Raw genomic sequence first — 26,352 nt, 5'->3', positions numbered from 1 at the left:
AAGATGACAAATATAAAATATATATCCTATAAAATATTTAAGATAATGAATTTACCTAAAAGTAAAGGATAACACATGTAAAGAAACAGATTTTATAAAATATTACTTATATGGAACTTTTTTTTTTTTGTTGAACAACTTATAGGAACTTACTAAAAATTTAAAGATAAAAGATGATAACAAACATAAAAGTAACAAATATAAATGGAAAGATCTCAAAGATTATTATTTATAGTATATAAAATATAAGTTATGGTATATGAATTCTTAATAGGAATTAAAATAATACAGAGAGGGTCGGGCTCTCGGATCAAAACCCAGCCGAGCCCGGGATAAAATCCGGACTTGACCAGTTTCGTGCCAGTCCGGACCGATTAAACACCAGAGATTCAATGAAATAAAAGACCTCTTGGAAAAAATTGCAGGTTCAGGGTATTATTGTAAAATGATACTCGAATCCTAACTATAAATCCGTAAGAGAGAAGTGCTTGGGAAATTTGGAAACCAAATTATCAAGAGAATAAGGAAGAAGCAAAAGAATGGCAGCAGAAGAGGGACAGGTGATCGGTTGCCACACTATCGACGTCTGGAAGGAACACCATCAAAAAGGCATCGACGCCAAGAAATTGGTATACACAAACACTATATATCTTTATCCTTTTTCCTCTTTCCTGTTTGATCTATTATTTGAGTTCATTCATCAAATCTTTTTCTTTTCTCAATTGAGGAGGTTAAGTTGATTTAATAATTGATTGCGGTTTCGGTTTTCTCTGACCTGAGTATCTAATTTATGTTCAGAAATCATGGGTATTTTTTTTATTATGGGTTTCATTTCAGCATTTTCTAGGGTAGGGTTTTGGTGTTTTTATAAATTGAGATTTGACTTATTTCATGATTGATAAAGTTAGGGTTTTCTCTGACTTGAAATATGCAATTTCTTTCGTAAATTGTTGCTAGTTTGAACTATCATGATTATATTTCCTTGAGTATTTTTGTTTCTCTTAAATTTTGAAGGTGGATTTTGGTTTATTGTTGTTTTCTTTCTGTGAGTCTCGATTCAGCATTTTCTAGGGGGATCTAGATTTTCTTTTTTGTTGGAATTTGGGGTTTCCGATCATTTGATGATTGATAGAATTAGGATTAGGGTTTTCTCTTACTTGGATATTCAGTTTTTGTAAAATCGTGGGTATTTCTTAAACTTGAATTTATTTACTGCTGTACCTATTCGTTACTCTTGAATTTGGAAGGTGCATTTTGATCTTATGTTTTTTTTTTTTACCAAATTATGTATTTCAGTTCAGCATTCTCTAGGTCATGATTTAAATGCATGTTACCGTCATGTTCCTTTCCGTTGCTATAGTGTTTGTAGCTGTTAATGTGTTTTGTATTTGGAAGTTCTGGAAATCGATTCATTTCTAGCATGATTAGTTCTTTAGGTGTTTAAGGTGAATATTTTTTCCGCATGATTTCGTAAAATTCATAGGAGTTCTTTCCTGTGACTATAGTTCTATGTTAATTAGAGAAAGACGATCAATTTAAGTTACAAACAGATTTGAGATATTCGTTGGTAGCGGTAATGAATAGTAGCAGATGACTGTTCTTGGGTTGAGTACGTTTATCTTGAACTAACAAGCAAAGATCGTCAAAGGGTGATTGTTGTTCTTGTGTATAGAATACTCGGTTATCTACATTGCCTTGTCTGGTCGGGCTCATGAGTGAAGGGATTCTGAACTTGGCTGTAGCCTGACCAGAGAGTTAGGTGAATACCTCGAGCTCACAACTTCCCACCCCTGTCTCTCCGTTTAAAGTTTTTACCGAGATGTATAAAGAATGTTGAATGACTGAGTCTCTCTGTCTTCCTTCATCAAAGATCAAGTGGATAGCGACTCTAGCCTCGACCGATATCAGCTTAGTATGTCATTTTTAGCAGGTGAACTTTTGATTAGAAATACTTATAGTTGCTGATAATATGCAGGTTGTTATCGATTTCACTGCTTCATGGTGTGGGCCTTGTCGTTTTATTTCTCCAGTCCTATCTGAGATAGCAAAGAAACTCCCCAACGTCTTGTTCCTAAAGGTTGATGTGGACGAATTGAGGGTAAGTAAATTTAACATCTCTAAAGAGTGAAGGTCATAAAATATGTCAAATTCATTCTTCTCGGGTTACAATCCATTCATGAACAAAAAATGTAAAACCCAAATTGAAAATGTTGCAGGAAGTTGCTGCGGAGTTCACAGTAGAAGCAATGCCGACTTTTGTGTTTCTGAAAGAAGGGAAGGAAGTAGACAGGTTCGTTGGTGCCGATAAAGATGGCTTGCAGGAAAAAATCAACAAGAACTTGGCCTAATCTTGGCTTTGACAAAACTAAGATAATTAAGTATGCTCTGTTTTCTCTAGACATTATGCGTCAGTTAATAAGTACTCTTTATGAATGAGCCCGTAAGATTTTAGTTATATTATGATGTGGAAAAAATGAATTTTTTTTGTTGAGTAATCGCCCCCCACTCGGACTGATCACTCTGTGGCTAATGCATTTCTTCGGACTGGGCCAACCCGAGAGGAGACGGACTGTCCACTCTGAGAGGTCTCGGGCTGCCCCAGTCCGAGACCTAGCTTTGGTTTTCGAGTAGGGCAAGTCCGAGACTTGGCTTTAGGTTTCGGACTGAGACAGTCGTCACAATCTCCTCCTCCATTTTCATGGTTGGATTTTTCGTTTCACAGTTAGGGTCTCCGTTTCATAGATTCAAAAGATGCAAAAGTTAGAAATATGGGTAGGGAGGGTTCTTCGTTTAATGGTTAGGGTACTTCGTTTCATGGTTAGGGTTTTTTGTTTCATGGTTAGGGTTCTTCTTTTCATAGATTCAAAAGATTGAAAAATGAAAAATAATGGTGTTAGGATTCTTTTTGGATGGATCAAGAAATTGCAGAACAATGAAGCTTTATTGGTTGAAGAACTCATAACTTCATCAGTTTAATGTGAGAATGGTTAGAATAGATGAAAGACTTGAAATCAAGATTTGGGGAAGAAGAAATTAAACCTGTAATTCTAGTAGAGATTAAGGTTGTTCATGGCTTAGGAAAACACAGTAATGTAATCGGGAAATCACCATTGAAATATCTGGTTTTAGAAGTAGAGAGAGAAAGAAGAACAACCAAAGAAGAAAAGAAGAGGGGCTGCTTGGGAGGCGCCTCCTGGGCCTTACGGGTCCGCTATAGACGGGAGGCCCCTATAGTAGTTTTGGGAGGCGCTTATAGATGCATCCCAAACTTAATACTATCTATACCTCTAATAACTCAAAAGAACTGTTAATTGGGTGCTTCTATAGGCACCGGGCCAAAAGGCTGTTAGCATCTAAAATTTATATTGACTCGAGTCAATGGCTATTGACCCAAGGTCTCTATAAGCACCGGTTTTTAATGTGGGTTAGGTTCACCTCTGTTTGCTTCTTCCATCTTCTTCTTCCAAGAATCCCAATTAATTTTTATTGACATCAATTTTCAGCCCATGTCTACAGTCTACTCCAAACCCTAACTTTGTCTCTAGATGATATAAGTGACTGATGTATATCCTCTATCCTTGGAGAGGAACCATAGAGAATAATAGCCAAGACAACAGTCATAGAGAATAATCAAGAAATATATGGGAGAGTGAAAAAAGTGTGGTTAATAAGGAACAATTCAAAAAGTAAAAGTAAAAGGAATCAATCAATTTGTCACTGAGTAACAAACAGAGAAGAAAAGGAGGAGGAACAAAAACAGAAGTGAGGGAAGAGTAGTTTTAAAACAAAAAAAATTGTTTATTTCTTTTTCAGGTAATGTTTTTATCAGATTTTGATCAGACCCTTTAATCAATTCATGAGATATAAAGAAGAAGATGAGATCAAAAGAAGTAGATGATGACCCTTTAATCAATTCGTTAGATATAAAGAAGAAGATGAGATCAAAAGAGGTAGATGATGACGTCTCTAGGGCACGCCCTCTCTCTAGAAAAATCAGACGACCATTGAACTACAAGAGCAGTTGATAATATTTGGTGAGTAGAGTTTGGTTGACTTAGAGAGAGAAAGTTTGAAATTGAGATTTCTGTTAGTTTTGGTAAAGATGGATGGAGGGAGGGGTTAGGGTTAACTGAGAAGGGACGGTGCCTACATAGTTGGTTGGTGCTAATAGAGAAATGAGCGGTTGGGTCTGGTGCTAACAGAGATGGATGCTAACAGCCATTTGGTCTGGTGCCTTTAGAAGCACCCCTGTTAGTTACACCTGCGAATTAAACCTCCGATCTTGAGGGTTTTGGATTTATATCAGCGCTGTCAACCACATGGGCAATGAAGTGTTGACAACAGGAGTTAATATTGGGGGTTCATAACTTCGTATGAATATTTACATGTTTAGTGATGGATTGCTGATTGATTTTATCTTTTGTGGGTTAATTCTTATTGGCCCTTATTTCTCCTTTTTGTTATTTTTAGTTTCTTTTATTAAATTTTGAGTTGTAGGTCCAAAAAATGACCTCTAAGTATATTTAGTCCACCAAAATCCCAAAAGGTAGTTATAATCCATGAAAAAAAATAGGAATTCAATCAAAAACCGTAATCTCCATCCACAAACACAAATCCTTATGTTATTTATTTTCTTTTAATACCTATACTAACCTCTATATAAAGCATCCATATTTTCAACAAAAAAAATATATATAAAGCACTCAAAACCCCTTTTTCTAGACGATTGGCAAGGAGAGTTGGAAATTGTTGTTGGAGAGCAGTAGCAGAAAATCAATTTTTTTTACTACAACTCCCCATAACAATTTGGTATTAAGAGTTTTTTTTTTCTTCTTTCCTATTCTTTTCTTGAACTCTAAATATTTCAACAACAATACCTCTATTTTCTTCTCCACAATCAAATTACACAACAATTATTTACCAACAATTATTAATTCTCACTTTCTTCTTCAATTGGATACTTACGTTTATTATGCCTCAAGATATTTATGATGTTGCTTCTTTGATGGAGGAAGAAGATATTTTTTAATCAAAGCAACAATTACCAACTCAATCAAACAATGTTATTGTAGATGAAGATCCCTCTCAAGATGTAAGGAATTCCAAAGACAATAATTTTCGGTTAAATTTTATTTCTCTTTCTTCCTTCAACTTTAAAAATTTGCCCAAAAATAGGCCGAATATTTCGATTCGTTCAGCAATTTCTCTGGAGAAATTTTACAAACATTTCCCCTCAGGTTAGGGAAAACAGTAAAATAGTTTTTCTATTTATAAAATTTCTCTATTTAGGAAAAAAAATAAAATAGTTTCTCGATTTTGGTTGATGTCTTCTTCATTAGGAAAAATACTTGGGTAGAAGTCGCCACAAATTTGTAATTGATGAAGGAAAGAGATTGCAAGAGGAGAAGCCGGAGGGAGATTGGGAGACTCGAATTCAGAAGAGAGAACGAGTGAAAGAAGAAGAAAGTGTTTTCTTTTTCATTTTGTTAGTATTTTTAAGATATTTGACTATATTATACTTGAGTCCTTCAAATTATGAGTTTTACATTTAAAATCTATAAAATAAAAGGTCTCTAAAATAATAATCCAAAAATCTTATCCCCTTTATTGATCTTTATAGCTCCCCAACAATAATAGCTCCCCAACAACAATTTCCAGCTCCTCTTACCAATAGCCTTTTCTATTTCCCATTCTCAATATAACTTATCTCTCTTACTCACTTTCTTTCTCTCCCCACCACCTTCCCTAAGTCTTCGACTTTTTACATCTTACTCAATCACTTCCTCTCTCTAAACAGCAATGTCCCAAAACGGGTGAGAAAAACCGTAACACCGTCATCTTCTTCATGAATCAAGCTTTGTCTTCATCATCTTCCATTATCATCTTCATCTTTCTCATGTTCATCTAACTTTTGGTCACCTTCAGTTTAAAAACTTTTTGTTAGATTCAAGCTTCATCTTCCATTACTTTTTGGGTTTCATATTTGTGTGTTCGGTTATCACCTTCATCAATTTTTGTTTGATAATGGAAGATGAACATGAGGAAGATGAACATGAGGAAGATGAACATGAGGAAGATGGAAGATGATGAAGACGAAGCTTGATTCATGGAGAAGATGAAGGTGGTACAGTTTTTTCCCCACCCGTTTTCGGACGTTGTTGTTTGGAGAAACAAGTTGATTGAGTAAGTTGTAAGAAAGTCAGACTTCTTTCTTTTGAGGTTTCTTGCATCAGCTTCATATTGTTTTGTTTATCATCTCCATCATCAAAACACAGAAGTCAGTTTATTATTTGTTTGTTACAAAACACATTTTGTTTCAACACTTTTATACTATTCGTTATTCATATTGATGCTTAGGGCTGGGAAAAGGGTCTGAAAACCCGACCCTAACCGCCCGAACCGTTAAGATGTGGCGACCGAGAAGAACCTGACTCAGACATACCCGACCCGTTATATTGGGTGGAAGCAGTTGGGACTCGGGTAAGGCCTCCTACTTGAGTCCCACACCTTACATGTCTGCTACTTGCCCGCTTGATAAGATCTACTACCCGATCGTCAATAGGACCCGCTACCCGAGACCGCCTGTCTTATTAACCCTAAACCCATTGTCAGATTATATGATCCAACTGAGATATCTTGTCTCTTCAACAGACATCCTTAGTCGCTGGATCAGAAGGTCTTCACCTATAAATATCCCAGAAACCCTTTTATCTCTCTTTACAAACCCTATTCTCCACCGCTCCCCTCTTTTTCCACCTTAGTTCTACTTCTACCAGACCACCACCACACCTTAGAGGCTTAGAACTAAGTAGTAACTTAGTTCTCTCTTTTCTGAATCTCTGTCTCTCTTATTACTTGAAGAGTCTCTGATTCTCTCTCTCTCTCTCTCTTATTACCGAAGAGTGGGACCCAACACCGACCGGCCACCGCACCTTCTCTGAAGTTCAAAATGGTTGGTAATCCTAACCGAAACTTTGTATCTCCTGATCTTTGAGATGGTTAAAAATCCTAGAGATGAATGTTATGCTGATACGCCGATGATCTACGGATCAGATGAGGCGTTTTGAAGCTTTAAAACTTCACTTTAAGATCTAATTTGTATTTCCTTTTTTATGTTAAATGAGGTAAATCAATGACGTATCATGTATGGAATCTCTGAAACAACTCCAATTTTAAGGATCTATTTGATCAAACAGATCTCAACCATTGGATCTGTTTGATCAAGCATATCATGTTTGTTCCAAAGATGGTATCATATTCGATGTAATTTTTTCTATTTTTTGATGTTGTTATATGATGTTGATTAAAATCGAAGATGTTATTATATGGGATGTATTTTTTTTATGTTGTTATATGATGTTGATTAAAATCAGAGATGTAAAACATCTCTGAAACAAATTTTATTTTAAGGATATGTTTGATCAAACATATCTCAATCGTTGGATCTGTTTGATCAAACAGATCATGTCTGTTTCAGAGATGTTATTATATGGGATGTATTTTTTTATGTTGTTATATGATGTTGATTAAAATCAGAGATGTAAAACATCTCTGAAACAAACTCGATTTTAAGGATTTGTTTGATCAAACAGATCATGTATGTTTCAAAGATGTTATTATATGGGATGTATTTTTTATGTTGTTATATGATGTTGATTAAAATCAGAGATGTAAAATATTTCTGAAACAGATTCTATTTTAAGGATTTGTTTGATCAAACAGATCTCAACCGTTGGATCTGTTCGATCAAACAGATCATGTCTGTTTCAGAGATGTTATTTTATGAGATGTATTTTTTTTCATGATGTTATATGATGAAATCAGATTGACTCTCTTGACATGAACTCGACTGCATTAGATTGACATTTCGTTTTTGGGTGTGGCTTAAACCTAGGTCGATTAAAGAACATGACATATCGTTTCTTGTCAACATCTTCAAAAGATAAAAATGCGAAGATCTTCAACTGATGGGATAGTGTTAGACTAGGGCACAAGTGGTTCTCAAGATTTAGCTATTGGGAAATAGATGAAAATATAATTAGGCCACTGTTTTGGGGAAATAAACAAAGTTTCTGGGGCAATAAGTTTTGGGTGGAAACAAAATTTTTTTTTTATTCTTTCATCTTCTCCTCTCACCTCAACTAGAACTCCAGCGACCTCCACCGGATTCCGGCAACTTCCACCATTAATGTCGGCGATCACCATCAACAGAGTTCTCTCTTCTTTCTTCTTTCTTCTTTCTTCTTTCTTCTTTCTTCTTTCTTCTTTTTTCTTTTTTCTCTCTCTTCTCTCTCCCTCTCTCATTAACTCACGAGATTTCCGGCGAAGGGGATCTCCCTTTGCCGGAAACTCGTCTGGATCTGGTTCTTCCAAATCCAGACGAAGGGTTCTGGCAAAGGGGAAACCCCTTCGCCGGAACTGTAACAAAAAAAAGGGGAGAGGGGGAGAGAGAGAGAGAGAGAGAGAGAGAGAGAGAGAGAGAGAGAGAGAGGAGAGAGAGAGAAGAAGAGAGCGAGAGAGAGAGAGAGAAGAGAGAAGAGAAGAAACTTTTCCGGCTGGAACCCCTTCATTCCGGCGACTTGAGGGGGAATGTTTGGTTTGAGTTTTTTTGGTTTTCCAACGTCTTCCTTTGAAACTTTTCTGTTTTCCCCAAAACGGTGGCCTATAATTAAGATGATTCCGATAATGAAGCAACCAACCACACAAATATAATTAAGATGATTCCAATAATGAAGCAACCAACCAAACAGAAAACATTTACCGTGAGATTATCTTTTGCAAATATTGGAATCGTGAATAAGAACGCTTATCAAATCATATATGAGATAATTAAATCAACTCCACTACTCAATACGTGCACAAATCAAGTAAACTAGAAGATTAACAAAAATCACTACTTCGAATTTGAAACGAGAAAACAAGAAGCGACAGACAATGTAGCGATAAGTTACTAACCAGTCTGACCCTTCGTAAAGGAGTATCCCTTCGAATTGTGTAAGTACCAGGGCAGTGGTTGGGAAGAGACGATTCCTCATGTACTCCTTTCTTCCCTCCTTGAAATAGCAAGCATTAATCAGATGACCGTGTGCCAAGTCAAGTTTTCATTGAGTAGGAGATCGACATACATACCTTGGTTATCATCAGACGACTTATTAATTTGACTAGGATTAATGTCTTAATGAACATTGACAGATTGACCCAAACGATTTATGAGCACCTAGATTTTTAATAAAGTCGTCGGCTTATAGCACAAAAACCGAATGTAATGACAATCATTGCCTCGCCCAACATGATTAAAGGGTGAATTCCATAACTTTTGACAAATCCAACATTAGCTTCCAGTTGGTCAATAAATATGTTGGCCCTCAGAGTTAGAGTTGCATTAGTTTTTTTTTTTTTGTTGAAAGAGAGTTGCATCAGTTGACCCATTGGTAGTTCTCTTTCCAGAATGTATTTTTATCTTACAACAATCACCCTCAAAGTTCAACAAAAAAAAAAACAATCATCCTCAAACAAAAATAAAAATAAAATGAAACATCAATAAAATTCTTCACATTGAAAGAAAAGAAACATTGAATTTACTTAACAGAGGACAATGCTCTTTTTGTGTTTTCCTCACAAAATTAAGTTCAACATCCCTCACTTAAGAAGAACCCTAATTCAAACATGAGTTTAATTTCAGGGGATAAAATTTCCCCCTATATTAAAATCAAACAACTATCACACAACCTGTTTACTGTCATACTCATCATATACTATTGAAAACAAACACAAATTCTATGCCGTTTTCAAATAAGTCATTTCTGGTTCGAAGATTATAACCAGAACTGACAATCTCCCCGATTTCGGGCACCCTTTTATCTATCTTTTCATGCCTCTACTTAAACACACTATCTTTACAGAAACAAACTAGAAGTAATTCAAGAATGTGGAATCGAACGCTATCTAGGTGTTCTTTCTCTATATGTGAAACTAGGATTCTTGACATTCCAGATACTTACATACTGGAATGCCTCTCCTCTTGTAACCTTCTTTCATGGTTTAATTTTCCTTCCTTGCAGTACATTCGCAAGTACTTTCCTCTCATGTTCGGCTCTATCAACCCTTCTGAGTAATTTTAGGGGCACAAACAGCTTCAACTGCAACATGCTTAAACACATTCGGACAGGGGTCTCCTTTGAAGTTATTGTTTGAGACAGGAACTATGCATCCCTCCTGGCCTACACACATCTGCAATAACAGAAAGAGATGATTCAACTGAAACATGTCGAAGAGGTTCAGAATAGAGTTCGACTTGTAATGTTCCTTTTTAATTGTATGAATCTGATTTGTCTGAGCCTCGCTTAACTTAGTCACGAGGACCATATTCTTTTCATGTTATTTCAGACAATGGACTCCTACGTCATATTTATATCTAACTCAAATGGACCAAAATAAGTCTGAGTCAGCCAGACGAATTAGAAAAAGAGTCGGACAAAAACAAACAATTATGAAATCTGACTTGAGTCAATTTAAATCTTGAGTCAGATTTCAGATCCAAATTTGAAAAAAGAAATTAAGAATAAGTTGAGTACCTTTTGTAAGATGGTGAACGAGCTCGAAGAGTGGCATTTTCCTTGTTGGAAACTTCCACAAGTTCCGGAAGGAGTTCCAAAACTCGCGAAGTTAATACCAGAGATGGATTGTCCAGGAGGGCATTTCAAGTGAATTTTGGGTTTGGTTACCAGCTTAGTGTGTTCACCATCGTTGTCGACTTGTAAGCTTTTTGTTGTAGGAAGATATTCAGCTACCTTAGCACAAACAACGGAAACTGTCCTTTTCACAAGAGATATGCGAGATGTATCCCCACCGATTTCCTCGATAAGTACTAACAAATTCTGGCTTGATTTTAACCAAGAACGAGGAACGTGGTACCTAAAACAAAAATATAATTTCGAGAAGATCGTTATAAGGAAGATGCTGTGTTAACATCATTTCATCTTCAATTCAAGTGTTTAAATACTCAAATCTTTATAAAGTTATTACCATCTTTGAGTTGGTTGACCACAACCAACTTCACAGTTCAGTGGTCGATAGGATCCTGCATAACTGCACTGATTGCAATTACCATTTGCAGCAACAGTCCAATATCTACCGATACTTTGCCCGTTGATCCAGACTTGACCCTTACCCATACTTCCCATGTCCAAAGCCAATGGTTCGTCTCCTTCAGGATTATCAAAATAAGCCTGCAAGTCAGAAGGAAATGAACGATAAACCTGAAACTTAGAGCAGACTCTGCTGACCAAAAGTTTATATATATATATATATATATATATATATATATATATATATACTTGTACATATTTATGGAGTAAAAAGTATTCATGAAAGGTTGTGAAGATCGTTGTTTATTCATTACCTTATACCATGTTAATGGCTGCTGGTTTTGTCCAACTAATGAACCTCGCATCCAGTCCACTGATGAAATCCCATTTGGAGAGTGAACATTCATTGCTTCTCCTTTCAAGCCAACCTGTGTGAAACAACACTCATAAAGGTTAGTCATTAAGAAATGCAATTGTTTTGAAACTGATTGAGAGTTGAATTGGAAGTTCATTTTTCTGCTCCTTACCTGATAGGACCACTTCTGCCAAGTCAAGTCTCGTTTTCCCTCGTCCAATCCACGAAGGGCAACAGGACCTAGTATACCAGTATTCCAACTCTCAAAATGAGTTCCTATGTTCTAAATCACAGCAAATGAGAATAGTTAGTCCAAAGTTAGTATTATTTTTCTTAGAAAAGTTGCAGAAAGTTTACTTTCAGTATTTAAGTGAAGGAAAATGTACTAACCGGCAATCCTACGGCTATACTGAGGAGTGCAATTCTATTTGTTCCTGCTCGAAGATTGACTTTTCCTATAAATGTGAATTTCATATTCTCTCTTGTCCCAGTGGCTGATCCTATAACAAGGCAACAAACAAAATAAAAATTTTAAGAATCTGAAATTTGTTGGTGAGAAATAGTATGGTTGTTTCTTACATATGAAAATAAAATAAAATATGGTATTCGGCTTTAATTCAAAAGAAACCATTGACAAAATACCTGAAAATTGTCCGTTGATATATACATGCAAAGCGTGGCCTGATGATTGAACAATGAGAGTTGGCAATTCACCTCTATTCAGAAATGACTCGGATGGATTAACGTCAACGCTGAATATCATAATATACCCAGCTTAATCAGTATAAATGCAGATAATAGAACCTTTAAGGCCCATTTAAAGGGAAAACCTTAGTAGGCTTACCCATATACTATAGCCCGGGTTAGCCTACTAAGGGTTCTGAAATTGGCTCTAAAGATCAAGTAAAGTTGCACACAAGAATTAGTATTGACGTTTAACTGGAGTATCTATCTTACCTAGTAGTGTACCATAGGTAGTCACTTGTATCTCTAGTTACATTAATCTGCTCAAGGAGACCCACTGACGTGATCATATTATCGTCTCCTAATGTTGAGATCTCTTCGTCATAAGCCTCCCAAGAGAGAAAATTATTGTTAGAAGGCAACATTTGCATCTGTGATGTCTGAACTCCGATCTGCAATCAAAATGAGACAAGTAAATCCCCAAGTTTCATAAGATTTGACAACTAAGGATTTGAACTTATACGGTTTTAGAATTCCGTTATCACCACAATTAAATCTACAATTTGAACTTACTTTTGCTGTATTAAAAACCACATTTTTGCAGTCAGGAAGAATGCTGATTGACCAAGGTGGGAGACTGTAGCGTGCATTATTGAATGTAACTTTGACTGCATACTTCGAATTGTAGTTTGCTAGGAAAGCCGCACAATTTTCAGAATCATAAGAGTACACATGTGCCTGAAAGACGCATAATTATCAAGTCAACTTAGGTGGTTTTCCTTTTTTGCTAATTCAGATCTGAAATCTGACTGGAGATTTTAAGGAACTGAAAAGGCTAAATACCTCTTGGTTGCTTCCCAAAGAACTAACAGTTGGATCAGAAGAAACTAAAGCTTGCTCACACAGCTTAATAGCTTTATGGAGCTCTGTTAGGTGTCCGTATTTAGGCTGCCTAACCAATCCTGCAAGGGACCATGAAGGAAGAAGTGAGAACCTTGAGATGAGACGTGCTATAAAGAAGTAATGGACGAAGTCATTTGGATGATTGGATCAAGTTTAGTATCTCAGATCCTCACCATATTCATCAATTGGGGCATCATAATCGTAACTGGTAGTAATAAATGGGCCTCCTGCGGTCCGTCCGAAATTGGTTCCTCCGTGGTACTGTCAGGAGCAATAACCATGTCATTAATATTCAACCATCCTCTAATACAATTACAAATAATTTTGAAACTCGACTTTTTTCTCAAACTGGAATTCTTATTTCTTGATAAAAAAAAAAGAGAAGAGATAGATCCGCACCATGTAGTAATTAACGAATGATCCACCCCTTTGTATAAAGCGAGCAACTGCAAATGCCAAATCTTTAACAGGTCGTTGTTTAGTCGTTCCACCAAATTCAGTGAACCTTTTACAAATATTTTCGAGAGATTAGTTAGATGAAAACATTTTACTTCTTTCGTACAATAAAAGGCCATGTTCGAATTTTACCATCCACTCCAAGCTTCGGTCCATAGTGTCGGCTTGTAAGGTCTGTTGGAAGTGAAAGTATCGCAGTAAAAGCCATTGCACGTGTTTATCTGTCAATGTGTAAATAGTTAACATCAATTCGTAGTACATATATCTAATTTTGTATTAAATTTCGAAAAAACACTTCAATCTTCTTTACTATTTCACCACACAATAATAGAGAAAGAGATCAAAGTAACGTAATCAAGTAAACAGACTAAGGTCGGAAGAGCAAAAAACGAGTGAAGAATGCGAGAAAACGTAAATATTAAGAACAAATTATAAAACCCAAGAGTCGTAAGAGAAAAATCGAGGTAAGAATGCAAGAAAACGTAAATAATAAGAACAAATTACAAAACCCAAGAGGGTAAAAGAGCTGAAATTGGACCAGAAGAGTGCAATGGTACTATATCACTTACCACTGGATCTGGGGCATCATCTTCCTTGCACATTACCCATGGGACACCCGTATCCAATCCAACAGCCATTTTTGCAGCCCAACTCATGTACGCATATCCAGCAGGACCGAATTGCTTACTTGTTGGCCCATATTCATTCTCAATCTATAGAAACCAAATGAGTTGAATCAAACTCTTTTATCAATTCGATGTTGCTTCATCAACAAACTAAGAAATCATTAAAAGTACACAAATAACTAGTATTTTGCACAAAACTTGAATGGTTTCATTATGTAGATCAATTTATAGCGGAAAAACAACACATGAGACTGAGAGTCTGAGAGAGTAGTATAATGGCACATTATTTACATTACATTCATGGACATTATCAGTTTTAAGTTTGCTAAAACAAACTAATAAGCTAATATGGTGGAAAATATCACATCCACCCAAATAGCTAGTATCTTGCACAAACCTCAAAATTTTTCGTTACGTGAATCAGTTATGGCAAAAACAAGACATGGATCAAAAATTCAAAACCAGTACCTGAGAGAGTATAATGGGACCACCCTGAGATTGAAACAACTTTTCATCCTTCATCATCTGCACAATCTTCTCTGTGAACCCTTGCATTGCCATCTAGAACACCGATAAAAAGCAAAAAGACCTTAAGAACTGAAAACATTGGAATAGCATTGATATAGAAAACATCTACTAAATGTAATTTTGTAAAATGTTTTCTACCATTTTTGGGTACTTATTTCAGTTAACTGTGAAGTAGTGAGAGAGGAAAAAACCTTAAAAGGCTCATTATCTGTCCTGAAGCTAATGCCTGGTACATACTTCAGCCAAACAGGAAACCCTCTACACAAACAAAAGTACCCATTTCAATCCAAAGTTGCAATTCTATGAAATAAAGCTAAAAATGAAACAAATTCCTCTATTCAATCAGCATTATAAGAACAACAAACATAAAATAAAGAAAAACCCATCTAGGGTTAAGAATTGACAGAAAATTGGAGCTAGAAATAAATCTAATGAGTACCCAAAATTCCATTCTGCACAAACATAAGGACCAATACGTAAATGAGCATAGAGTCCAGCTTTCTGTACTGTTTTTATGAACCTAACCAGATCATATCTCCCTTCAAAATAATACTGAAAAAAAAAATCCCAGAGAAATAAAAATCAAATCTAATCAAACAACATTTCATCATAAAAGAAAATGAAATGAAAAAAAAAGAGTAAATCAAGGAAGCACAGTACATTGCCAGGAGTAGGTTCATGGCCATTCCAGAATACATAAGTTTCAATAACATCAACTCCTCCATCTTTAGCTTTTTGTATAAGATCTTCCCACATCTAAAAAACAAAACCCATTTCATCAAAACACAAAAAAATCCAGAAATATTAACTACATTTAAGTATAAGATATGGAAAGACAAAGAGTTAGAGAGAGAGAGGGGGCTGTTTACATCAGGGGTACTCCTGGGGTAATGAATAGATCCAGAAAAAAGTATTCTTCTCTTCCCATCAATGATAATGGCTTTTCTATCATACATTACTGAACAATGGATCAACTGGAAACCCATTAATAACACCAAAGAAATCAAGTAGAAGCATTTGGAAACTGAGTTAATTTCCATTTTCTTCTTCTTTTTTTCTCAATAGGAGATCTATCTCTCTCTCTCTCTAAAAGTGAGTGTCTCTCTTCCTCTCTGTATAGAAGAATCTTTGAAGAGTGGGAGAGAGAGAGAATGGAAGAGAGAGTGAGGTGAGAGTTTAGAGAGAGAAAACTGTCTAGTTGAGTTTTACTCTGGCACAAAGTGTAACAATTTTTCTGAAAAACTGCCTGCCCAATGCCCACCAGTCAATCTACCATTATTTAATTTATACACACTAATCAAACTTAACTGTTAATTGGTCATTTTTCTGTGAAAGTGTGCCCCTTTTTTGACTGTTACATGTGAACTCAGACTTCAATTTTTATTTATTTCACTTTTCCACCTCAAACTTACAATTATTATATAATGATCCCAATTTGATGTGTTTTGAAGTATTTCATTAACTCAACTTTTCTTAATTCTATGAAAGGTAGACATTTGCAATTACATTTTAGGGTTACTCTAGTAACATGTGCACATTTCAATTTACATTTTTAGATGATGTAATTGGTCAGAGATGGCATTATAAATTTTGATAAAGATTTGGGTGGTTCATGCTAAAGTGCTAAACTATCATTCAAAATTAATACCCCAAATGTATATTTTCTAAGTAGTGAGTTAAATTGATGGTTTTGCAGTAACTCTTAGAAGTACAATATCCATATGGGGTGGCTAAACTTTTTTTTTTCCTTACTGATATAGGATGTGTTAGCAACTTGAAATTATGTTATCTCATGGGAATAAAAAAAAAACTTGAAATTATGTTATCCGATCAAACATAAATAACGCTTTTACATGGTGTCATTCCATCATCACGGTAACTCAAACTCTATCCAAAGTTTTCAACAAAAAAAAAAAAAAAAAAAAAACTCTATCCAAAGTTTTACTATAGTTTATGCTTCTTTTTCACATGCATATATTTATTAAATATAGTGACAATTAAATTAAAATTGTTATAGTGAGAAACGTTTTTATACACACGAGATTTGATTTCTTTTGGGTATGCATATTATTATTTTAAGAATTTTCTAATAGCTACCAAACAATAGGTCTTTTCAATAATTCATTTGAGTTGTTTAGACGCAATATTGTTAGAGTATAAAGATCGAGATAAATCGAGATCCGTAGATATCCGAAGATATCCGTATCAACCGTCCAAGATATATGAAGACATTATTTGTACTTATCCTAGATAGAGTCCTAGGATGATAAGAATACCCGAATCACTCTATAAATAGAAGTGACTTCTATGTATTTTACATTGAGTTGAGTTGCATTGAGTCTTAGTTTGTACCCAAATATTAAAGATGTTTATGTTTAGGAAAGTTATAATGTTGTGTTTGGTAAAACTATGTTATATTCAAATTTTGGTCAAAAATGAATACTCGATATGAAATTTAAATTCCAAATACATATGCCTTATTGAATTAAAATCTCTGGGGATGGTTCAGTGGTGGTAATACTGTAGTAGCAGTTGTTTTTACGAGGAATGGTGGCATTAAACATCGTTCATGGTTGTGTTGGTCTCGTGTGTCGTTGTCGTAGTGTTAGTGGTTAAAAAGTGGTGGGGATGGTTGTGTTGATGGAGGTATAGTGGTGGTGGGGGAGTGATGACAACAGTGGTAGTGATATAGTGGTAGTGATATAGTGGTGGTGAAGGATGTGCAAGGGTGAGTTAGTGGTGATAGTGGTGGTGGAATGAAGTGGTGTTAGCATGGTGGTGGTGGTGTTGGTGTTGTTATAGCGGTGAATGTGCAGTGGTGGTAATTGCTTACAAAATTTGTCTTATTGGAATCAGACGGAATGATGAAACCGCTACGTCGAATGACGCTTTTGTTCCTATCGATTTGAAGGGTGAGGGAAACCTGCAAGGAACTCAGAAACCTCTCTGACGCTCAAGACAGTTAAATACCCGTACAGTTAAATATTGAGTAAGTGATCTTGAGTTTGGGAATTGGACTTTTGGTTGATCTTTAAGCTCGAGACTCAGCTTGTGATTGTGGTGTGAGTGTTCTGTTTGCTGATGTCAAAAATTTTCAACCTTGGAATCAGTCAGAATCGTGTTTGATTGATGAATCTGCTATTTCGATTCCCACTCCAGCTTCTGAAAACCTGAGGAAAAACCTGTAAGGAGCTTGGAAATCTCTCCAACGCTTAAGCAGATTGCCCTTGCAGTTTAAAGAATTGAGATTTGATTGAACCTTTTGGAATATACCTAATCCGAGGTGATTTGGTGCCCTTTTATAAGCTGCTTTAGACCGACTTCTAACAGACGGTGATCTTAATTAGGACAGTGGAGATTTACCGTGTTGTAAGATGTTTAGGATTTCTATCTTGGAGTTATCCCGTATCTTTGATATTTATGATCACCTCTAACCGATGATTCTCGATAGATTCGGTTTCCGAGTTATTAGGTCTTTAGAAGATGTCTCCTCCTTTAAAGACTCTTGAAGCCCAAGTTACTTAAATACTTAAGATCTTGGATCGACTGCGATATGTAGTCAGATTTTAGGATTAAGTCGGCAAGTGTTTGGGGCGCTTCTGCCTTCCCATATTTAGGGCTTAAAGCATCAACCTTGCTTACGTGGACTTCCTTAGCCTTCTCGCGAATCTAAGGGCAGACCTGGTTGTATTTGAGATAGGACAAGGTTGAAGCTCTTAAGACGATCATGGCGACCTCCCGGTTATGGGCTTAACTGGCAGACCTCTTCGGGTTTATCGATCTTGTTGCCTTGATACGGGTTGACTAGTTGGGCTTTTAGTCTTCCCTGACTTATTTACGCCAGTCAACTGATGACCATTTTTTGGATCATCAGTGTTGAGAGAGTTGTTCGCTCGTTGTGATTCTTCCTTCTTTGAGGCAAGGTGATTACCTTTTATTAGCTTCTTTAACCGACTGTTGATAGGCGGTGTGTTGAGGCGGCTAAGATCCACCGTATTGTATTGAAACTACTATTTCGTAGTTCGAAGATATTAGGGTTCCTCTTTGGGATAATCCTAATCTTTTGATATTTAGAAGTTCCCTTGTTCAAGGACCACTTGATATGTTGTTTTCCGAGTTTGTAGATTCTTTAGGATAAGTTTACTCCTTGAAAGACTCTTAAAGCCCAAGGTTAATAAAAGGATTTCGGGATTAAGTCCGAAAGCATTACGCATTCATCACCACCCCCCCCCCCCCCCCCCCCCCCACTTTACGATGTTGCGGGATTGAAGTATCGGTTCCACTTACGTGGACCCTCTAGCCTTTTTCTTAAATCCCTGAGCACACATGATTGTATTTTAGTCAGGGCAGGGCATAGGGCCCCTAAGACAAACGTACCAATTCCCTAGTTCTACAATTGAGTGACAAACCTCCTTTGAATTCAACTCACTGCTGACTTGATATGGGTTGATTCGTTCGACTTTTGATCTTTTTTTTTTTTGACTTAGTGACCTCAATTAACTGATGACCATTTTTATCATCAATAGTGACATTAGAGTGGTGAAAATCAGTAATTTGACAATTTTTTTTTTTCATTACCTAACTCTTTTAAAATTAATACGTAGAAGTCATATGAATGTGGTTTATCTTTTCTTAAAAGTAAATAATATTTCTAGTTTAAAATGAGTTACTATTTTTTCAACAAAAAGTATAAGATTTTAATAAATATTTAAAATGAATTAAAATTGACTTTTGACTTATTTTAAACCAAACCAAACACGACGTAAAACAACCAGAGTCTATAACTCTTGATTTGAGTGGTAAGAGGTTTACTCTTATACTTTAGAGGTCACGATTTCGAGACACGTTGACAATGCAAAAACAAAAAATAGTGTATGTCGGCGTTGTTATGATTGAAATTCATATTTTATTAAATTTACTCATATTTTATTAAATTTGCTCGTATTTTATTAATAGGTAGAACCTTGTTCACAATAGAAGGATGTAGATTTTGAACTAAATACGTCGGCGCTTTGTTAATTAGAAGAAATTAAGGTGCAATTTGTCACCATCGTATATTAATGTAGTGATGTAGACATGTGTTTGGTGATAATAGTGTTTTTGTTGTTTGAGAGTGATGACATTTTATACATAGTTGGTTGTATGTGTAAGTTTTGACAGATACATATTTTTTTATTTTTTTTTTGTTGAAAATTGACAGATACATATTTGACATGGAAATGTGTTGATTAAAATTTATATTCACCCAAGGACTACAAACCAACTTTAGCATCTCACAGTTTGTAAAAGATTTACAGACCTGAAAATTTGTATTTTTGAATTTTTTGTTTCATACACAACGTTGTTAATTGTATAAAAGAGTAACTCCCATGTAGGAGGATTGTTGACCGGTTGTTCACTATATCAATCCACATAAAATTCTCTAACAACCCAATCGTATGATAGAGTTGTATGTATTTGCCGTAGATAATATACGCACAAAATTTTTAGTTTCATATAAATGTGGATCTATATAAGATTTGTTAACATAATGTATTAAATGACAGGGCTACGCTAAAGTTTTTTAGAAAGTGGAAGTGAAAGTTCGATTCATGGAGTTAGCTGATTGAAAGGGACTAGTTTTTATGGTTCATAGTTATCTTGTGTGTATTGAGACTTGAGAGTCTCGTTAAGAACATATAAAATCCTATTATTAGTAATTCTCTTGGTTAAATTTAGAAAATTGGAAACAAAACAACTAGTGTTTTAGAATTTATAGTAATCTTTGGGTGTGTATTGATAGTCTTGTTTGGAACAAAAAGAAAAGAACAATGAAAAATTATAAAATATAGGAAGTGAAGGATGTGATTTGAATCTCATGTGAGTATGACCAACCAACAGTTGTTGTGCACTAAATTGTGCCTTTTTCAAACATATTTGGAAGCTCAGTTAAGAAGAAGATTGATTTATGTGGGAGGGAAGTTTCGACATTGGAACCTCTCACGCGCCAACTAGAGAGTAAACCAGCTGATCCAAGATTGTTTCCTAAATAAGTTTCCATCATGCCTTATTAATCTGTAATTTCTAGCTTGGCTCGTGGCCCAGTTGGTCTACACATGGATCCTCTGCCTTTGCATCAGACCTACTTCGATTAAATTTTGATCATTTGATGACAATTCACGCCTTACCAAGTACTTTAAAAATAAAATATTGTAATTGAATATTAATAGTTATGGCAGTTATCATCAATCATAAACAGAAGAAATAGCATAGTAATTTATTAATTTTTCTTGCAAACAAAGAACTTAATAAAAATGTGGAGTCAAGATCTCCTTACAAAGGAAATTTGATCTGTATCCGTAAAATGTCCAGATTTATGCCATATTAAAGAATCTCATAAATAAACTATTTATTTCGAAGGATTGTTTTTGGTCATCTTAATATGCAAATGAAAGAAGAAAGCTCAACTTATTTTACGTTTTAGATGATCTAAAACATAAACAGAAGTGCAGATTTTAGTATTCTTGTTACAAATAAAATAAAAATGAAGAAGAGAGAAGGGCATAACAAGAGATTTGGGAGTATTGGATTCTTCTTTCCTTTTTCTTCTTTTGACCTTTATTTTTTCTTTTTCGTCTGGTAATTGATGCCATGTTTCTTTAGCTGCTTTTGTCTGGGTTGCTGTCTTGTTCAAATCACTCAATATTTGCATGTGAAGACCAACAAAAGAAAACAAATTAGGTACCTACCCCTCCTCCACCCAACATGGGCACACCCCCATTAGACCATGACCACTCATATGTACAGATCTTGGGCCCTTTATGGGTCATCAAATCTTTGGCTATCCCCCTTCTTGGTCTATTCACATTATTACACTAACCAATCCTACATATTTTAATTATTTGTATCCCCCTTCTTTGGTTATCCCCCTTCTTTGGCCGAATACTAAAATTGCTAGTAGGTTTTATAGAAAAATATATTTCTTTCCCTCAATTTCACTAGACCAATCATACATATTTTTATTATTTGTTTATGCTGCTCCTATTGATTTGAGGTTTAGAATTTAGGATTAAATTTATGGCAGAAGAAAATGGGATTAGATTAATAAAGTGGACCTAACCTGGCGACTCTTTTCTAATTGGTACTAGATACATTTATAACATTTCAACAAAAAGTGTTTATTTTAGAACTAATTGTATGATATTGTTTGAAATGGGTGATTACATTCATAGAGAGCGAGAACAAAGTATATTTTTTTTTTATTTAGATTGGATATCGCCAAACAAATCCTACATATCAAGGTATAAATTGTATTATAATTGACTAGCTTAATAGTAGACTGGATCATCTCGTGGAAAATACTTAGGGATACAAATAACCATGATAGAAGTACTATTCATGTCATCAGGGGCGGAACTATGTGGAGACCAGGCTGGGCAGCTGCCCGGCCTGGTCTCCACATATATGAGTCAAGCTAACTATATGACAGTAATGTACTTTAGCTCGGTGGAAAGTCAGGATGCATTACAAGTGATAGACAGGGGTTCAAAACCCACTGCCAACACTATTGTTTCTTTTTCTATTTTCACTTTGGTTTGAAGTGTCATTTTACTAGAGACCATTGTTTTCACTTAGGTACACTTTTGGGTTCGTAATTTTTTCTACTTATACAGAGATCTTAGATTAATAAAATGGGTTGATTTTTACATCTGTAAGATGTAAAATAATTGATAAAAAATATGTCTATATTTTAATACTCAATTGAGTTATCCAATCTAGTAAGGCGATACACAGTATATGTAGAACTTTACTCTATAGAGACTTTAGGCTTGCCCTCTCTAGTATGGAATCCTGGTTCCGCCCCTGCATGTCATCATTCTTCGGTTCATATGAAAAGCTATGTGAATTCTGTCTCCAGTACAGGATTACATCCACCACTTATGTCATAAACCAAACTTTGTTTTTTTCCTATGATCATAAACATGGAACAAAAGGGAGGTCAAGTTGAAATTGATCAAAGAAATTATTTTTATTCCTAGATGGATTACAAAAAAATATAAGACTCTATTTATAGAGTTACAATACTACTAGTTTCTAATTTTACTAGTTTCTTAATAGTTTATACTAATATATTTACTAGTTTCTAATTTCTTCCTAGTTTCAAATATTTGATATTTCCTAATATCTATTATATGAGATATCTTAACATATAAAAAGATATTTCAACACTTCCCCTCAAGTTGGTACATAGATATCGTACATGCCCAACTTGTCTACCATTTTCGAAAATATTCGACTTGAAACTGCTTTGGTAAGAACATCAACCAATTGATCTTCAGATCGGATCTTTGGTAACTCTACAATGTTGTCTTCCAACTTTTCTTTAATAAAACATCGATCTACCTCAACATGCTTTGTGCGGTCGTGCTGGACTGGATTGCGAGCAATATCACATGTTGCTTTATTGTCACAAAATAATTGAATTGGTCTTTCAAAATGATATCCTAAATCATCCAACAGGAGTCTTAACCATAACGCTTCACATATGCCATCAACCATTCCTCTAAATTCAGACTCTGCACTTGAACGTGCAACAACGTTTTGTTTTTTTACTTCTCCACGTAACAAGATTTCTACCAACAAAGGTAAAATATCCCGCAGTTGATCGCCTACCATTTACTTCCCCAGCCCAATCTGCATCAGTGTATACATCAATAGTTCGACAACTTGAATTTTTGGTAAACAAAATACCTTTTCCAGGAGCCGCCTTCAAATATCACAAAATGCGTAAAACAACATTCATGTGTTTTTCACCGAGATTGTGCATAAATTGACTAACAATACTTAAAGCATATGCAAGATCTGGCCTCGTGTGCGCCAAGTACATCAACCTTCCAACCAGTCGTTGATATCTTCCTTTATCAACCGGTATCTGATTAGGCTCCTCTGACAACTTTAATCCTTCTTCGACAGGTGTATCAATCGGCTCACACGCTGACATACCCACCTCATGTAAAAAATCTAAAGTATACTTTCTTTGGGATAGGAAAATTCCATTACTAGATCGAGATATATACTTCAATTCCAAGAAAGTATTTCAACGGACCAAGGTCTTTCATCTCAAACTCTTTAGATAAGTAATTCTGTAAAGTCTTTCGTTCTTCAGGATCATCCCCAGTAACCACCATGTCATCAATATATACAATAAGTGTTTTGAGTTTTCCTTTCTGCCATTTTATAAATAAGGTATGGCCAGAATTGCTTTGGCGATAATCGAATTCCTTCATAGCCTTTGTAAACCTTCCAAACCACGCTCTTGGTGATTGTTTTAATCCATATAATGATTTTTTCAATCTCCATACCTTCTGGTTATGTATTTCTGGTATCTTGCATCCCGGTGGAAGGTCCAAAAAGACTTCTTCTAATAGTTCCCCACGCAAAAAAACATTCTTTACATCAAATTATTGTAGTGGCCAATCTAAATTTGCTGCTAACGGTAACAAGACGCGAACAATGTTGATTTTTGCAACTAGAGCAAATGTCTCTGTGTAATCGACTCCATAAGTTTGAGTGTAGCCTTTTGCCACTAGTCTCGCTTTGTAACGTTCAATTGTGCCATCTGCTTTATACTTCACTGAACAAATCCACCGACAACCCACTGGATTTTATCTTCTGGACTATCAACTAGCTCCCAAGTGTCATTCTTTTGTAAGGATTTCATCTCCTCATTCATAGCTGCTTTTCATTTTGAATCAGATAAGGCTTTCTGCACATTATTAGGAATATATACAGTAGATAATTGATTTACAAATGACTTATTTGATTCCGACAACCGATGATTTGACACATACTGACTCATAAGATATTTGACTCTACTAGACAGCTCAGGTTCATATGTCGGTTTAGGAATACCGCTAGTTTGACGCGACAGTAATATTTTCCTAGGTGGTTCAGAAGGTGCTTCAGAAACATCCTCGACAACTGATTGGTTTGGTGTATTACTAACCATTGGTTCAACGACTTCAATTGGAGGTGAATCAATTTGTTCAACAATTTCATTAACACTTTCTTCCATTACCGATTCAGGTGTTGGTAATTCTGAAATTTCAATTTCAGCTCTAATTATTTCTTCAGGAATCAAATTTACTTCAATATTAGATCCAATTTTGTTCTCTTCTACATGATTATCCGTTTTTTCATAATCAAGAGTCAGAACTTCCTGCTTAGTTTTCTTCCCTTGAAGTTCAGACTCAGGTGAAAAATACTTAGAATCTTCATGAAAGATAACATCCGATGTAACAAACATTCATTTGGTTGGAGGATGATAACATATGTACCCTTTCTAATTTGCACCGTACCCAACAAATACACATCTTAATGCCCTTGGAGTTAACTTTGTACGTTGGTGCTCATGAAGATGAACAAATGCTACACACCCAAAGACACAAGGAGGTAAATTTGAAACCGTCGAAGAAGTTGTAACATCCGATAGAGCTTGAAAAGGAGTCTTAAACTCAATAGTAATAGATGATACTCTATTAAATAGGTTGCAGCAAGAAGTGCTTCTCCCCAATAAGATAATGGCATATGTGCTTCGCCAACATAGCCCTGATAACTTCTAACAAGTGACGATTCTTTCTTTCAACGACCCCATTTTATTGAGGGGTACTTGGACAAGTAGTTTGATGAACAATACCATGAGAAACCAAATACGTTTGAAGTTCATGACCCATATACTCTACTCCATTGTCACTACGAAGTATCTGGACATTTGCGTTGTACTGAATACTAAACAGTTTATGAACCTTCTGAAACAATAACTTTACCTCACTTTTAGATTTCATCAAACACACCCAAGTCATCCTAGTACAATCATCAATAAAGGTAACAAACCACCGTGCCCCACCCAAAGTAGGAACCTTAAATGGACCCCAGACATCGGAATGTAAGACCATAAAAGGAGTTGGACTTTTATTAAATTTAACGGAAACGATGCACGATGGCTTTTTGCAAGTGCACAAACATCACATTGAAAACTTGAAATATCGCATTTAATAAATAGCGATGGAAATAATTTCTTAAGGTAACCGAAGGAGGCATGCCCCAAACAGCGATCCCATAATCATATTTCATCTTTATTTTTTATTTCAGAATTGTTCACTACTAATGCCTGACGCAATTTATTAGAGCTTTCAGATACTAAATCCAAGTAATACAACTTTCCTCGCGTAACACCAGAACCAATTATTTGCCTTGTCCGAATGTCCTTAAATACACAAAATTCAGGCCAAACGATGACAACACAAAATGGAGTGGTGGTTATTTGAGACACTGATAATAAATTATGATCTAAAGATGGGACAACCAAAACAGAGTCTAAGTTCAATGTGTTCGTTAGAGTTATAGGTCCTTCCCCTACAACAGAGGCTGAGGTGTCATTGGCAGTAGAGACATATTTATGTGAAGATTGGTTAATGGTTGAGACCTGTCTAGAATCAAAAGTCATATGATCTGTAGCACCATAATCAATTATCCAAGTACTATTCGAAACATGTGTAGACATATTCAAAGTCTTCCCTACATTACCTATAGTGGTTACCTTCGATGAAGCTTGCTTAACAGTTGGATCTAGAAGGGTCTTCATAGAATTTTTCATTCGATTATGATCTCACCATTCTGGATAGCCTAATAGTTCATAACAATGACTTTTGGTATGACCAATTTGTTGCAGTGA

General features: G+C 35.5%; 2 protein-coding genes across 2 annotated transcripts; one reads left to right on the top strand and one right to left on the bottom strand.

Annotated features, from left to right (window-relative positions):
* The first annotated feature begins 426 nt into the window (after nucleotides 1-426).
* On the top strand, nucleotides 427-2,518 carry LOC147538155 (thioredoxin H-type-like). Its single transcript, XM_086642260.1, has 3 exons — nucleotides 427-629; nucleotides 1,976-2,098; nucleotides 2,217-2,518. The coding sequence occupies exons 1-3, from the start codon at nucleotides 540-542 to the stop codon at nucleotides 2,346-2,348; spliced, it is 345 nt and encodes a 114-aa protein (XP_086498386.1). The 5' UTR covers nucleotides 427-539; the 3' UTR covers nucleotides 2,349-2,518.
* Nucleotides 2,519-9,555: 7,037 nt separating this feature from the next.
* Nucleotides 9,556-16,366, bottom strand: LOC147538154 (beta-galactosidase 5-like). The gene is made up of 19 exons (XM_086642259.1): nucleotides 15,509-16,366; nucleotides 15,300-15,395; nucleotides 15,079-15,191; nucleotides 14,831-14,897; nucleotides 14,580-14,672; nucleotides 14,055-14,198; nucleotides 13,618-13,706; nucleotides 13,429-13,534; nucleotides 13,203-13,290; nucleotides 12,970-13,088; nucleotides 12,700-12,864; nucleotides 12,400-12,578; nucleotides 12,085-12,194; nucleotides 11,833-11,942; nucleotides 11,615-11,725; nucleotides 11,402-11,515; nucleotides 11,026-11,228; nucleotides 10,575-10,914; nucleotides 9,556-10,230 (listed from the first exon to the last, which is right to left on the bottom strand). The coding sequence occupies exons 1-19, from the start codon at nucleotides 15,677-15,679 to the stop codon at nucleotides 10,099-10,101; spliced, it is 2,550 nt and encodes an 849-aa protein (XP_086498385.1). The 5' UTR covers nucleotides 15,680-16,366; the 3' UTR covers nucleotides 9,556-10,098.
* Between the last annotated feature and the right edge of the window lie 9,986 nt (nucleotides 16,367-26,352).

Source organism: Eschscholzia californica, unplaced genomic scaffold, assembly GCF_041429995.1.
Source record: "Eschscholzia californica isolate CP2 unplaced genomic scaffold, dmEscCali1.0.p SCAF_5, whole genome shotgun sequence".
NCBI lineage: Eukaryota > Viridiplantae > Streptophyta > Magnoliopsida > Ranunculales > Papaveraceae > Eschscholzia > Eschscholzia californica.
This window is presented reverse-complemented; position numbering and strand designations above follow the sequence as displayed.